We start from the raw sequence: 15950 nt of genomic DNA, 5'->3' as shown, positions 1-15950 counted from the left end.
ACTCCAGCAGGGCCTATTTTACTAAGGTGGGAGGGGCAGAACACAAACACATTGTGGGAAACTTGGCTTCCCATTGGTGATTCAGCTCCTGTGTTTGGTTCAGTGAAACCAGGAATAAGAAAGTGTTTTTTATTCTCTCTGAATGCAAAATGGAAATAAGTCCCTGGTGATGCATTTTCACAAGTCCTGAATGCTCCCAGAATCCTCCAGGTGTGGCAGCAGAATGGGGGGTAAATGAGAGGCGCAGGATTCTCCAGGGTTTGATGTGATCTAGTAATGGTGATGGACATGCTTGTGCCCCCAACTCTCCCTCTTCAGTACACCACGCACCCTTTTCCACCTCACCTATTGCATGGAGAGAGAGAGAGAGAGAGAGAGAGAGATGGAGGGAGAGCGATAGTGAGAGACAGAATGAGAATGATAATATGTGAAAGGGAGAATGAGAGGTACAGAGAGGTACAGAGCAGGAGAGTGAGAGGCTGGAATGAGAGAGGGAGAGAGAAAGAATGAGCAGGAAAGTGAGGGAGAGAAAAATGAGAGACAAAGAATGAGAATGAGAGAGAGAAAGAACATGGGATAGAGTTGAAGAGATGAAAATGAGACATCCTCTCTGTCCTTCTCTCTCTGTCCAGACATGGTAAGAAGGACAGAGAGGGAAAGAAGGGGAGAGAATGAGAGGGTGGGGAGAGGGGGGATGAATCTGCATTAAACGCTGAGAGTGTCTGCACTGGAGATGGAACAGGGTAACGGCAGCGCGGCAGTGAAAGTTTCAGGGATTCTCGCCCGGCACCCTGCTCTCCTCCCCAGCCCAAAAAATCCTCCCTCAGCAGTCTGCGCTGCAGGGCCAGACCCGACCAAAAATAAATTACAAGCCTGGAAAAAAAGAAGGGGTTCCCCGTCAGCGGTGTCTCCCCCCCCTCTGCCCTGTTAAGAGTGCACCAATAGGAGCTCCCCCTTCTCTCACTTTGAGCCAATCATCTGCATCACTTTAGAGCCAAAATTGAGACCGCAACAAAATGAATGAACAGCAGAAAACAAAACAGGGCAATCATGAGGAAAGCTAGCCAATGGTTCCGTATCCATCTAAAGCTATGTAAAACACTGAACAGTTTCTTAAGAACAAAGCACTGTGGTGGCTGGACAGAATGGCACCATCGTCCTGCTATTTCCCTCACTGTCTCTTTCGCCTCATTACACTTCCCCCGTAACATTCAGCAATTTCTTATCCTGTGTAATGTTGCTCGTTGGTTCACTGTACCCAGTTGCACTTGTGTGTTACTGTTCTGTTGCTCCAATCTAATTTTCTCCTGCTTTGTTGTGGAAAGATTTCACGCATAACTATCCCATCTCGTGTCATTATTTCCCAGAGCGCTATGACGACTGTCATCGGGTGTTGCTGTAGAAAAAAACACAACAACGAAGACTTCAGCCTGCCACAGGGCCGATACCTGTTTTGTAATTCTTTTTGTCAGCGGTGTGTTGCTAGCTTGGTCCTAGCACGTGCACAGGAGTCCACTGTAGTGTGTGTGTGTGTGTGTGTGTGTGGGGGGGGGGGGGGGGCGTGTGCGTGCGGGAGAAAGAGGTGACGAATGTCAGCTTTGCAGAGCGTACTTGAACTCGGGGAGAAACTCCAGGCTTATAAAAATGCATGGCGTTAATCCCTCTCCCATTGTCAGAGGCTGCTCTGCTCTGACTTGCAGCCAGCCCGGGCCCGGCGCTATGGTTTCAATACCACAACAACGGCAACGGAAAGCGCCGGGCACCAGGCCCGCTGCGCAGCGCCTATAGCTGAGCGCCCTGCCCGCCGGGCCCGTGCACAAGGTGTTATTTAAAGATCGCGGCTGGAAAAAGCAGAGGTGGCAGCTTGTTCACTCTAATCAAAGCGGCCCATCCTTGTCCTGGCTAAAAATAGCTGTGAAACAGAGTGCGAGTACACACAGAGCACGTGTTTCTTTGAGCAGCTTGTCATCGGCCGAGTCCGTTTGTTTGTGCGCGTACATAAAAGAGTGTGTGGGAAGATAGACTTTTTTTTTTTTTGCCTTTTGTTGATGGGGATGGGCGGTAGCTCATTAGCTGAGAAACACCATCTGTGTACAGGTTGCAGGCAAGCGACGGCAAGCCTTGTAAAATGAAGGTTTGCGGTGCTTGTAAACAGTGTATATACTCCCAAAAGAGTAGAGGAGTGGGTACACTCTGTCCTCACAGATATAGCGTGCATATACAGCATAGTATATAATATAGAGTGTGTGTGTCTGTCATTATCTCATGGTACAGCCCATAACATATTGTTACAATTTAGTGGGGTTACAAAGAGAGCAAATCTTTTATTTGGGCCAAACATAGCCAGAGCACTGGGGGCAGTCTTAATAAGGGGAGCTGACAGGGGAAGTTTTGCCAGGCAGGAGGAAGCAGTGCAGATGAGGATGAGGAAGCAGAAGAGCTAAGTGTGTCTGCGGGGAGTTAGCAGGCTCGTTGGGCTGAGTGTGAAGCAGATGGTACGCGGCAGCAGTGGGATCAGCCCAGCTGCCCGAGGGGAATGCAGTCTGTTCCACACAGCAGTGTTACTGTGGTACAGCGTGAGCCAGAATTATTGTTATCATCTTTAATACTGTTATTGTCTTCATCACCATCATCATCACCATTACTGTTATCACCTTCATCATCTTAACCACCACCATAATCAACACCATTTCCATCATCATCTTCAATATGGTTATCATCTTAACCACCATCATCAACACCATTACTGTTATCATCTTAACCAACATCATCATCATCACCACCATTACCATCATCATCTTCAATATGGTTATCATCTTAACCACCATCATCATCATCATCATCACCACCATTACTGTTATCATCTTCCATATTGTTATCATCTTAACCACAATCATCATCACCACCTACTGCTATCATCTTCAGTGCGGTTGTCATCACCATCATCGTCATCATCATTATTACTGTTCTCATCAAATAACATCAAATATTATTGTTGGGATTGTCATCCTCATCATAAGCACAATCTACATCTCCATAATCATCTTCAGTATTGTTATTACTATCATAAATCAGTGGTTCCCAGCCCTGTTCTAGGAGATCTGCCATCCTGTAGGTTTTCATTTCAACCCAAACAAAGCACTCCTGATTCTAATTAGCAGCTCAAAGGGATCTCTAGCTGTTTAATGAGGTGTGCTTTGTTAAGGTGGGAGTGAAAACATAGAAGACAGTAGAGATCTCCAGGAACAGTGTTGGGAATCACCGTCATAAATCATTGATACCATCATCATCATCTCAATCTTCAGTCAGGTTATTGATATTCTTTCATCATCATTACTACTATTTCCGTCACCGTTTAATAAACCCAACACCGCCGCCCCTCTGCATAAATCATAGAACAGCCATTCGTTGCACAAGAAGCCAGTGAGCGACTCAAGACTTCTCACCTGTTGGGCGGAAATTTCTCCTGGGCCCATGCTCACCGCAGCAGGACCACCATACTCACACTGGCCCCAGGCTGGCCCCTAATAGAAAGGGCCTGGATACAGCTATGGAAGGATACAGCATACAGCCATGGAACAGCCCTGGAGGGAGCAGGAGTGCCAGTTTGTCCTCTTTCAGGGGCCAGGTTCGCTTACCTCCACTGGGCACGGCTGAAGTGGTCACTGGGGTCACCTCTGCGGGAAAGTGTCATGGCAGTACTGTGCATATCTTTCTACTCCTGTGCACTGTGTGTTTGTGTTTCAACTCCAGTGTACTGCAGGAACAATCACAAGCTGAACCTCTCCTTTTTGGCACAGGCTGGTCGTGCACACTGGCCTCAGTCTCTGCCTGCTGGACCCCAGCAGATTAGTTCCTTCATTCATCATGGCTGAGTTGGTCTCAGGCTTAAAATTCTTGGGCAAGACTGGGATAATCTCTGCAGCCGTCTTTCCGTTTGGTTTATACACATGCTGAGTCCGTCTGGATTCTGTTGAACACTTAACTGTCAGGAAGTACAGTTTGGACAGTGCCTGGGACTATGGCTTTTCTGTGGTCTGAGCACATGTACAAAGTCCTACAATACGCAGGAGACATAATTATGAGTCCCTCAAATTCAAATAATTTTACAAGACAATAGAACTCATATGTTCCAGCCATTGCCTTTATTTTTTTCTACTTCCACATTCTGGATGACCCTGGTTGACAATGTCACAACCTCTTTGATTTCACACACAGCGTTTCACATGCAGGCGAAATGTCCGGAGGGGCCAGTTCTGTCAGACCAAACGAAACAAACGAAACAAAACAAAAAAAAGACGTCATCGACAGTGAGACACTTTTTCCAGCTTTAATGTTCAACCGTGGGCTCATCAGAGCTTGGATGGACGGATAAACAAATAAAATGTGTAGATTTAACTGGGCTCTTAGAAGCGGAATTGTTCCACCTCCGAGCAACGGTTCCAACAACTGTCAAAACAGGTCATAATAAGAATTGCTGCCAATGTTTTGGAAGAGATGAAAGATTATGAATGCAAAGTAGTAGTGTGATAGTATGCACTCTGATGTGTCTTTGTTTTGAGTTTGGTGCACAATTCACCTTTTAAATCTCTTGGTGTATTTAAGAATAGTGGGATGAAAAAGTGTAGTCTGCACTGAAGAGAATTCTGGATTCAAACTAGCTTCCTCGGGGCTCACTACACTGCAGTCGTGGACGCGATGTGATATCTGTACAATAATGGCGATGCTCCATGAGCAGTGGAGCTGAAGGCTTTGTTGAGCTCTGAAACCCAGGGGGTGTAGAATTAAAATGATTTATGCATGTTGCAGTAATTTAGGGATGGAATTACAGTCTTTATGGGACATATAAAAAATTAACTCCAGGGCAAGCATAAAGAAAATGTTTCTTTAACCGTATAAACTAATCATTTGTACCATGGAATAATAAGTTATAAAAAATTATTGGAGAGAACTCAAGTTTTTGGTATTAGTATTGTATTGTGCTTGCTCCCATGTTTAGTTTAATTGTGCTTTTAAAGAGGCCAGGTTTCTACTCCAGTTGACACATTAAGTGGGAAAACTGCATAGTGAAGGAAAGTCCATCTTTAAAGAAATTATTTGCACTGTCAAGTTACATGAATGAGAGTCTAATAAAAATGTAAGAAAAAAATATTAAATTAGGCATGCATTACTGTGAATTTAAACCTGTTATGTCTGTAATATATTACTTTATAACAACTGGTACAGAACTACATGGCTAGCAAAAAGTAAAAGATGAGTAAGTCAAGCCAATACAATGGTTAAGTTGGACTGGATTTATATCAGCAAAAACAAACAACTCCACAGTGCATTCATCCACTTTTGGCTTGAGTGTAAGGAGTTGGATGAACATTTTCACCTGCCAACCCTGGGATTCAGGCCAATCAAAGTAGTGAAATTGTAAATCCTAAACACATTATGCAAAACATGGAAATTCATAGGGCTGCTTGGCACTCAGGTCCTCTGCAGCTAGCTTCAGGCAGGAATATTCTTGGCCAAGATTGTTTTCATTTAATTTGAATAAAACATGGCTGTTGGCTGTTTTTATCCGTTGGTTTGTGAAATTGAATTTTAGACAAAAGCCTTAAATATTGAAGCCAATGAAGATTTTTGACAGCGATCTTCATCCGTATGATGGAAATGGAAATTGTGAAGAACATTAACGGTGAATAAACCGCTCAGGTCGTGCAGGTTCTCCATTTAAAGCCCTTTCTCACAGAAGAGGCTGCACAGCTACTTACACAAGCCCTGGCCATCTCTCGTCCGGGCTACTGGAACATCTGGCTGGCTGGCCTACCGGGTGGGGTGCCTGGTGTAGAATGCTGCAGCCTGCCTGGCCTTAGACCTGCATAAATTCACACATTCCACACCACGTCTGAATACCCTGCATTCTGCTAGCAGAACATTCAACTCAAATCGCTCATGCTGGCATACCAGGTTGAGCATGGTACTGCCCCTTCCCATCTACAGATTATGATTGCACCACACACTCCAGCCAACCTCCCCGCTGGGCCTCTCACCAGCTGGCTATGCCTGCCTGCCCACTTCTCCGCCCTCATCAGACAACAGCGCTACGACTTTCCCCAGTCAATCAGGGAAGGCTGAGTTATTGCCTGATTTTTTCACCTAAAAATCCAGCTTTTAAGATTACACCTCAATGTGTTTACTGAACGCGTCTCTCCCTTGTAGGTCATGATGAAGGCAACATCATTGTGCCATGATTATATGATGATTAAAACGATACATATTTTTCTTACCCAGACTGAATTTAACACAAACTCAGTGCATCAGCTTCCCGGGTGAATCTGTTTAGCTGAGATTAGCATCTTAGTGCCCTCTTCTGGCTAAAAGTGGTTCACTGGCTACTGGGTGTCAGGAGTGGTACAGGACATCAGTGAATGACAATGGCTAAAGCCTATGGGAATGTCTAAAAGCCACAGCAAAATATCAGTCACCAATTTAGGTTCTCAAACAAGCCTGCCATTTATTTATTTCTCTCTGAATATTAACTCACCGAACTAACACCTCAAGGGATAACTTGATTTCTATGGCATTAAAAAAGATATGAATTCACTTTTAGTCTATGCTTTCGATTGGCTCGGCTTTGTGTGCAATGAAGTATAGAGGTCTGAGGAAGGGAATTCTGGCTTTACAATGGCTGGTATGGGTAATTCTGGGGTTTGTGTTCCCAATCACAAATTGTCTGGGCCAATCAAAGACCCAACAATCTGTTTCATCATTCAGACAACCTGCAAGGTGGAAATGCAAACACTACAAAGTCCATGTGCTGTATTCTTGGCCTGCGTGGATATCAGCTCACTTCATGACTTCTGCATTGTGAGTCTGCATCGTTTGTAGGCCAGGCCAGAGATCTAGCGTGACCTGAAAATGGTACAATCACACACAGGGCTACTCGGCTGAGGTCATTTCCCAGGACAGGCTAGCCTGCAGCTTGTTATTCAGCTCATCTTGAACCACATATTACACCACAGGCCTGTGGAGAGAGGTTAAACTGCCCAAATAAAAAATGAACCCAAGGAGAAAAAAACAAGATGGCTTTAAAGTGATTTTAAGTATCTGTCTGGAATGAAGGCCGGTCAGACGGCATTGGGCCTCCAGCAGCAGCGAGTCTCGCGTGTGTCGTAACGTCAAGCCTCGGCAGCCGAGAAACCATTTTCACGGTCTCCAGTCTGTGAAAACAGCGCCGTCAGACGCTCGCTGTTTGACTCCGGAAGCGTCGCGGGCCTCCCTTGTTTTCGTGCGGGCCGGTGTTTATTTGTTCTGAGAAAGCCGGGGACTTCGTGAAGTCGCACCCGTTTCTTATGCTCAGTCACTTTCGCCCCCACCCGCGGATGGAAACGGGCCCCAAAGCCGGCATTTCTGCCATTAATTGCCTGTTGTTTTTTTTTGCTTTCTACAGTAACAGGGTTCTGTCTAGGATTCGGGTCAGCGCTGACCCAGGCTCCACAAGACTGAGAGCAAACATCAGGCCTATTACACACCCACCTGAGTCATTCATGAAACCTGGCTGTGCGGTCTGGTTATCTAAAAAATGTTATATTTGGAACACTACCGGGAGTGCTTTCAAAACAATCCCAGAGTCCTTTATCATACAATCAGACATTTACTGTGTTACTACATATTAATTTGCCTCTGTGGGCTATATTTGTGAATTGTGGATATGTTTTAGGATTCCCACAAACTACTACTGGAAAATAACCCTCTGGAGCTGAATATGATATCTATTGATGAGAAATCAATTTTTCTCATTTATGTTATGTTGTAGCATTAGTGGGGTCAGAGATTGCACTGGGAACAGTGCTAGTTCGAGTTGCTGGTCTGGTGCTGTGTGCATTTTCCAAGCCAAGCAGAAGCATCACCAATGGAATTTAAAATAAATAAGTTGAGGTACACAACATAAGAAACAACATAAAATGCTTTTATTCCCATTGATACTCATGAACACAAACCATCCCTTTTTTTGTTCTCGTAACTTCAGTGTGCAATTACCGACAAAAAAATAATAAATAAAAGGACTGTTAATTATTTACATTTGGTCAAGGTCACAACATATTAAGGTACAAAAACACACACAAAAAAACAAAAAACAACAGCAAAAAATGTAGTTCTTGCAGTGACTGCCACTGTATAGTCTACACAAGTTGGACATCAGATCTATACTGTAACTACATCCACGTCATAACAGCAGAAATATGCCATCAGTTCATGAGAAAAGTCAGTTCCGTGCAAAAAGCTACTCAAATTCAGGGGTCAGTAGTCAACACGAGGGATTCAGAGGGACTGAAAAGCACGACAACAAATGTCCAATTCCAATTCGATAAACGCACAAGTTCCTCAAAGCAGCTAATATGCATTCCTGGCACCATTAAATGAAATTTGAATAAACCCTTTTATCCACAGTAAAGAAATCAGGGTCTAGTGTTATTTTTGTGTGATCCTTGAGAGTAGTGTTAGCAATTTTCCACACAAGTAAAAACAAAAAGTGCATACATCACATCATCCGCAAACACTTACACCCAGCTATTTTGCCTCATTTTAATAATGGTTAACGTGTGTTAAAGTGTGTGAGTAACTATACATTATGCTAAGCCAGAGAACAAAATTTGTTCTTTAAAATAATCCCTTTTTGTGCATCGCTGACTGAAACGCGTCGAGGTTTGGCTGCCCAATGGAATGCGCGCTTTCTAGTGTTGTTTTTAGCAGCGTGACGTTCGGTCTTTCAGTCTGGCGGGCTCAGTGAAAAGGTAGCCGTAGTTACGGAGCTCCCGGGAGGGGTAATTACAGCTGAGTCACGCGGCGTGAAACAGTGTGGCTAGCGTTAGCGTGGACAGCAGCCAGCAGACACTGATGTGCTGCTAGACGGGCCTGTGGCCAGGCGGGGAGATGGCTTCCCCAGCCACTTGTCTGTGGTCCAGTGCTGACCGGCTCCGCAGACATAACTGACCTTTCCGCTCGCGGGCCTTCCTCAGGGACAATGACCGTTTCACTGTCTGTCTGTCGGTCTGTCTGTCTGGAACTGTGAATCACAGTGTAAAAATAAAGAGCACACACCTCTGCTCTGCCTGGCTTGAGACTGAGACTGAGACTGAAACAGACAGACACACACACACACACACACACACCCACACGCACCCACACGCACACACAAGCGCGCGCACGCACGCACGCACGCACGCACGCACGCACGCACGCACGCACGCACGCACGCACGCACGCACGCACACACACACACACACACACACACCCAGTGCATACATGCACACACACAGGCACTACACACACAGGCACTACACACATGCACATACATACATGCACACACACAAACACACACGCGAACACAGGCACCACACATACACACGAGCAAATACATGCATGCACGCACACACCCACACCCAAACACACACCAGTTTGCGTGTGGTGAAAGCTCAAATGTGCATGAACACGTACCCAGGTACACGCAATCACACACATACACAAGCATACTACACACACACACACACACACACACACACACACAGAAGAGCATACACAAACAGAAATAGGAACATGAACGCAAGTGCTCACAAATGAACGCACACAAATGTATACACAATAGCAAATCCATATGCACTTACAATTGCGCAAATACACAAACGTTCAAACACCTCCCCACACACGCACGCACGCACGCACGCACGCACGCACGCACACACACACACACAAGCAAGTTTACAAAGCTGCACCTTTCCATGCATGCGTTAAGCCCACTTACTGAAAAAGAAGGAAAACAAAAATGCCAGTATGAACTGAATATTGCACAGGACTTAACTTCCAACATTACAGAATGTACGGCCATTTTGAAGACATTTTAATATTTACATGAGATGATTTCAATAAATACAAATGGAAATCTTTATCAAGTCCAGTGTAATTAACCTCCCCTGCTGCATTGTGCAAATGGTAGTGCAGCTATGTTCGCTAATAATAAATATTTCTTAAAACCACAGGACATTCAGTCTCAGACTAATTCCAGTGTAAACAGACTGGAGTTAAGCATTTTGGAGGGTGTCAGCAAGACTCCCTTTTCCACTCATATATGTTCCAAAGCCTTCAAAAAGACTAATTTGAGTCATCTCAATGATGAACATTTCCCATAATGCACTAAAACGGCCAACAGCATCGTAACAGGACATGCATCGATCCTGTGGCTAGAAATGCCCAGCTAGTTTTCCACTGAGAGGTAACGTCTCAAAGGTTTTCCGAAAGTGAGACTCCAGTTTTCCCACAAGCGAGAGTCCAGATCAGTGCATTTGAGCTTAATTAATCTGGAGGTTGCTTATTAATGCAATCGCTCTTTATGTACCGCGTATGTCAACATGCATAAGAAACTAGCCTATCAGACGTCGGTCACTTCAATTTTCCATATTAGCTAAGGTGATACTCTTCACTCATAAGTTTAGTGTTTCTGTGAATATCTACGGAAAAGAGGCTGCCTTTTGCGGCTATGTAGTGTATTTTCATTGATCGGCGCACAAGATAACTGCCATCAAAATAAATAAAATAAAAAACCAAGTGCAACACAAGCACACTGGAAAGATGGCATAAAATCACCCCTGGGGGAGTGGACTGAGGAGACCATACTTTGCGAATTCTCTCTGGAAATATGTTTTTACTCTCACTCTATCTCCACAGCAACTTTCCCGCCAGCGTTGAATAAAGGGGAGGGGCGATCAGCAGGCTCTGGTCAATCGCGGCACCGGAGAGAAACGGGCTCTGTTTGAGGCGAGCGCAAGATCCGCCCCCTCGCGGGTAAGAGAAAGCGGCCACGGGAGGAGGAGGCGGGGGGGAGGGGAGGGGTTAAGAGGTCAGCTTGGAGTAGTTGGGCGGAGAGAACCTCCGTCGCAGGTACTTGAGGATGTAGAGTGGCAGGCAGCTGACCAGGGTGATGGCCGTCACCTTCCACAGGAACGACAGGGTGGCGATGAAGTAGACGTCTGGGTCAGAGGGAGGGAGGTCGAGTTAGTCACTGCGACGGACAATACAATTACAATTACAACGACATTACAATACCTGGCTCAATGCATATCTGTGGTGGGAATAGGGTGTGTTTATTGGAGGGGACCAGTCTGATGATCTTGATCTGAATATAGGTGTTCCACAAGGCTCTGTTTTAGGACCCCTTCAAATTTTTATGAATGAACCCTCATTATTATTATGCAAAACCTAAAATCTAAGGAATCTATACTGCCATTTCAAATGTATCATCGTTAATTGCTTCTCTCCAGTCAGACTTTGATCTGATACAGAACTGGTTTACTACAAATAAAGTTCTTAATCAGACAAAGCCTTACACCCTGCTATTGGTACAAGGCAAGGACGTAAATCTGCTGCACTACTCACTAAATATCTGGGGCTATGGATAGACTCTGAATTATCATACAAAAACACATTGATTATCTATGTACAAATATTCACGGTTCCCTTGGAGAATCTTTTGAACTGTTGATCAAAGAACTGTTTTACCTGTTTACCATGAAAGTAAAAAATGTATTGCCTGTTCATGACTATGGAGATGTAAAACAAATGCCAGCCCGTTGAATAACCACCCAGCCATAAATTGGCTGGAGATGGCAAACACTTTGCCAAAGTTTAGAAAATCCATCCCCCGGGGTTTGGTACCCTCATGGAATCACCCTAAATGCCCTGAGTGATACCATCATACCCCCAAGTGCAGGCCGGTGTTTTGGGTCTTTCCCTCATCTGTACACGCTCATCCCACGGTTAACTCACTTACTGCCGGTCAAACCACGAGGCCCACATTTAAAACAACCGCGCTCTCCTTCAAAGTGACTGCCCTGGGCTTTGTGGACACAAGATGGTTTTGCTCAAAAACAATGCTGTTTTACCCGGAAACCTATTTTTTCCTCCTCGGAGTGGAGAAAAATAACTCCACGGAGGCCTCGTTGGGTTCCCTCAAAGAGCGCCGGCTGGAAAAGACGTGACGCTGTGCCCACAATCACACGCTGGCTACCAGAGAGAATAACCCTGAGCTAAAGTAAGGCTCAGGAAGACTCTAATTAAAACTGAAGGAGGGATAATGGAAATGTATGCTCCCGTCATGTGTCACGCTGGGCTGTTAAGCAGTGGCTGCTGACCTCTCTCTAATGTGGTCGCCGTGTAGGCGATTATTTCCCACCGTAAACTCCTGGGCAGCCTCAGACCACTACTGTGCAGAGCACTGCGAACTGAATGAGCAGCCCGTGTGTGAACACATCTGTCTTAATTCCCCTGCAGCCTATTCTGTCAAATGGATAAAGGCCTTTACCGTTACAGTGTTAATGAATATGAATTATGTAATCAGGTTTCAGTGCGGATGCATGCGAAAGAGCTAAACAGGTTTGAGAGTGAATGTGAATTATCTAAATAACGATTCAGTGTTAATGAATATGAATTATGTAATCAGGTTTCAGTGCGGATGCACGCAAAAGAGCTAAACAGGTTTGAGAGTGAATGAATGTGAATTATTTAAATAAGGATTCAGTGTTAATGAATATGAATTATGTTATCAGGATTCAGTGTGAATGCATGGGAATTGAGTCGCGTTTCTGCATGAAAGAGTGTCAATTACACAAATTATGTTTCAGTGAGAATGACTGAATTACTCAAACGAAACAGGTTATAAACCGACACTCACCCCACATACAAAGTAAATACGGAAACAGAGAGGGGTGAGCTGTTGAGAGACGGGAACGCTAATAAAAACTATGAAAGAGAGCAGTAAATAAAATCAAGCACCTGCCAAAACTTTGTAGTGTAGTGTAGTTAATGAGTCAATACAAATTTCAGTTTTCATTTGACTACATCGGGTATCTGCTAATGACCTGAGAACGCTCCCGTACTGCTACTTCAGTGAAATGGCAGCGGCTGCTCTGAGCTCTGGGGTGCTCCACTGGTGTGAATGACATGACCGCATAAATCTCGAATGACTGAAGTTACTCGACCGGCAAATTTAGGAAAAATTCTGACGCAGTCGAACATGTGCACTGCAAATGAGAGCAGTGATGGAAATGGAAGCCTGCCGTATCACACGCTCAGTAGCGCTGATTTACTGGGTCAAGCGGGGGGGGGGGGAATATGACATTTTTAAAATATGAAAAATTTGTTTGGTGATTTTTTTTGGGGGTGTGAAAGTATAGTGCCAATGACCCTGGTCTCCGAGGAGAAGAAAAAATAAATGAAAAAGGAAAAAAGAAAAAATGTATATGCACTGAATATATAAATGGAAAAGAAAAAAGCGTGCTCTACTCAGGCCAAGCCGTCCAGAATAAATCTGCATCTTGTTTGCGCTGACAAAACGCCCTTTCAGGTCTATTTGCGCGCTGGCTGAACGTTTCAGCGGCTAGCGGCCTCGGTGGAGGGAAAACACAGCCTGATCTTTGTGCGCCTGATTGGTGTGGTCTCTCGGGCCCCGGGGCGAGGACGGCCGCTGACTCACTGGGGTGTGTGAAGAGGGCTCTTCATCCGCTTCACCGGGGGGCACGTTGGGCCGGGCGGTATCTCTCCACGGAGCCCAAGGAGCAGGTACCAACACAAACACTGACTGTGCTCCTTGTGAGCCGGCCGGGGGGAACCCGGACATGGAGTCGAACGTCTAAAGGAGTCAGCGGAGCGGTTCAGGAGGTCTTTTCTGCGAGCGGCGCTAGCAGGCAGGCCTCGGAGGTCTGCGGTCCGCAGGGCAGGAAATGAACGCGGAGCCCTGGAATTTCCTCTTTGATACTTTAGGAACGTGGTCTGATTGCATCCACCCCCCACCTCACTTTCTGAATGTCACACGCTCACCTTCAAACTTCCTAACAACTCTGAGCACGATTGTGCGTGTGTGTGTGTGTGTGTGTGTGTGTGTGGGGGGGGGGGTTACAGCAGCACAATGAAGGCTGTAACAGTGGATCAACACTGGTGTGGAATTTCTCAAAAAGTGCAGGACAGGCAGAATTCATAAATGGAAATGCCCAGACTAACCCATCCATCTGTCAGGAGACAGATCTCAAAAAGGCATCTGGGCCTTTCAGAAAACTGACGCCTGGGTCAAAAGCATGAGGAAACATTAGAAGACAGGCAGAATAAGCCCGTGATAGAATAAAACATGCTTTAGGATCAGGCCTGTTGAAGGACACATTCCCAATTTGAGACCAGGTGTGGTCGGAGGTGCGGCTATAACAGAAGAGGAGGGGCTGGAGGTGGGGTTATAGTAGAAAGAGGGAGGGACCAGGCAGAAACGGAACTCACCAATGAACTCGTGCAGGAAGACCAGCGAGGCCACGTAGCAGGCCAGGCTGAGCAGCTCCGCCACGATCATCAGCCAGTGCCAGGTCTGCACGGTCAGGGCCACCATCAGCAGCTCCGTCAGGATGAGCGAGGTGAAGGAGATGGCCACGATGTGCACAAACTCCGACTCAAACAGCAGCAGGGCCCCGTACATGATGATACTGCCTGGAGATGCCAAGTACAATACAGCGTCACTCATGTACAAACACACAGAGCATCGCTAACACACAAACACATAGCATCACTAACACACAAACACAGAGCATCACTAATATACAAAATATATTAGTGTCACTAACATACAAACACACAAATACAGAGCATCGCTAACATACAAACACAGAGCATCGCTAACATACAATTTACAATGATCAGATAAGAACTGCAGATCCTCAACCTTCTACAGATTGCGAACCATCTTTCGCACTCATTGCACTGAAATGTCCTCATTGGACGGCACTGTCCCCCAGTACATCGGCCAGCTGTAATACAAACTGCCAAAGCCTTCTCTCCGTCTCAGATAAGGACCACGTCATTGTCCCAACGATACCGACCGCCTCCTGAGCTAACCTCCGTGGGGTACGAGCAGCCAGATTAACCCGCTATTGTTCACTATTCACCATTCGAGATGGGTCGCGTTTCGTTTTTCAAAACACCAGTGATGGAAATGAGAACGGTACATTTTTCCACGGTTCCGGACTTTTCCATAACTTCCTCATGCCATGTTATTGTGACCCCAGAATGCGGACATTAAAAAAAGATGCTTCCTGCGATTGAAAAATGGGATTGAACACCAGGAGATGAAAGCGGTGACCCCTTAAAGATACTCGGGTTCAATTTCACTTCTGTTTGTTCCAGCGTAATAGAAAATTGACTCCCTCAAGCACACATACATTACAGAACAATCCACCAGGTGTTGAGATCCAAACCAAACAAGCAAATCACATATATATGGTACAGAATAATACTTCAATTGCAAATATTTCATAATGATACACATTACAATAATAATCATAAAATTATAAAAACTAATCCAAGTAAGACAACCAAATCAGGGACTTGTGATTCATTCACACACAGAACAAGCCTGCAGAAATCCATCTGGGGCTCAGCCTTTTAAAGGGTCAGATCACAAGTATATATGCGATTAGAGTGTTCTTAACTGAACATTCTAATCGCATCTTAACTGAGCAGTCTAATCGCATCTTAACAGAACATTCTAATCGTATCTTAAGTGAACATTCTAATTGCATCTTAAGTGAACATTCTAATCGCATCTTAAATGAACATTCTAATCGCATCTTAACTGAACATTCTAATGCCGATGTAACAATCATTACTGGCAATGGAAAGCAATAGAGTTTGAGAACACGGACTTAGAAATGAGTTCCAAGACACCTAACTCTTCAAAGGGTTAAAAACAGAAGGGGAAAAAGGCAAGCTCTCACACACAGACAGTCCCGAGGGGGAGTGACGGGGAAGAGCATGGCGTACACAGGGGAAAAAAGGGAAAACCACCTGACATATCATGACCACAGGCGCACCAAAAAAATACTACTCTGGTAATAAAGACAGAAAGAAAAAGTGTGCGTGGAAGAAGAGCTTTC

The 15950-nt window shown here is 45.2% G+C and overlaps 1 protein-coding gene across 1 annotated transcript in view; it reads right to left on the bottom strand.

Annotated features, from left to right (window-relative positions):
• Window positions 1–9319: 9319 nt before the first annotated feature.
• Window positions 9320–15950, bottom strand: part of LOC133138897 (probable phospholipid-transporting ATPase IIA) — a 57015-nt gene continuing 50384 nt past the window's right edge. The window contains exons 27-28 of the mRNA XM_061258031.1: window positions 14305–14508; window positions 9320–11012 (exon numbers count right to left, since the gene is read on the bottom strand). Of these exons, the coding sequence (XP_061114015.1) occupies window positions 10876–11012; window positions 14305–14508 (341 nt within the window). The 3' untranslated portion in view covers window positions 9320–10875. The remainder of the gene's footprint in view (window positions 11013–14304; window positions 14509–15950) is intronic.

Source organism: Conger conger, chromosome 10, assembly GCF_963514075.1.
Source record: "Conger conger chromosome 10, fConCon1.1, whole genome shotgun sequence".
Lineage (NCBI taxonomy): Eukaryota > Metazoa > Chordata > Actinopteri > Anguilliformes > Congridae > Conger > Conger conger.
Note: the sequence above shows the minus strand (reverse complement) of the source record. Positions and strands in the feature narration are given on the sequence as shown.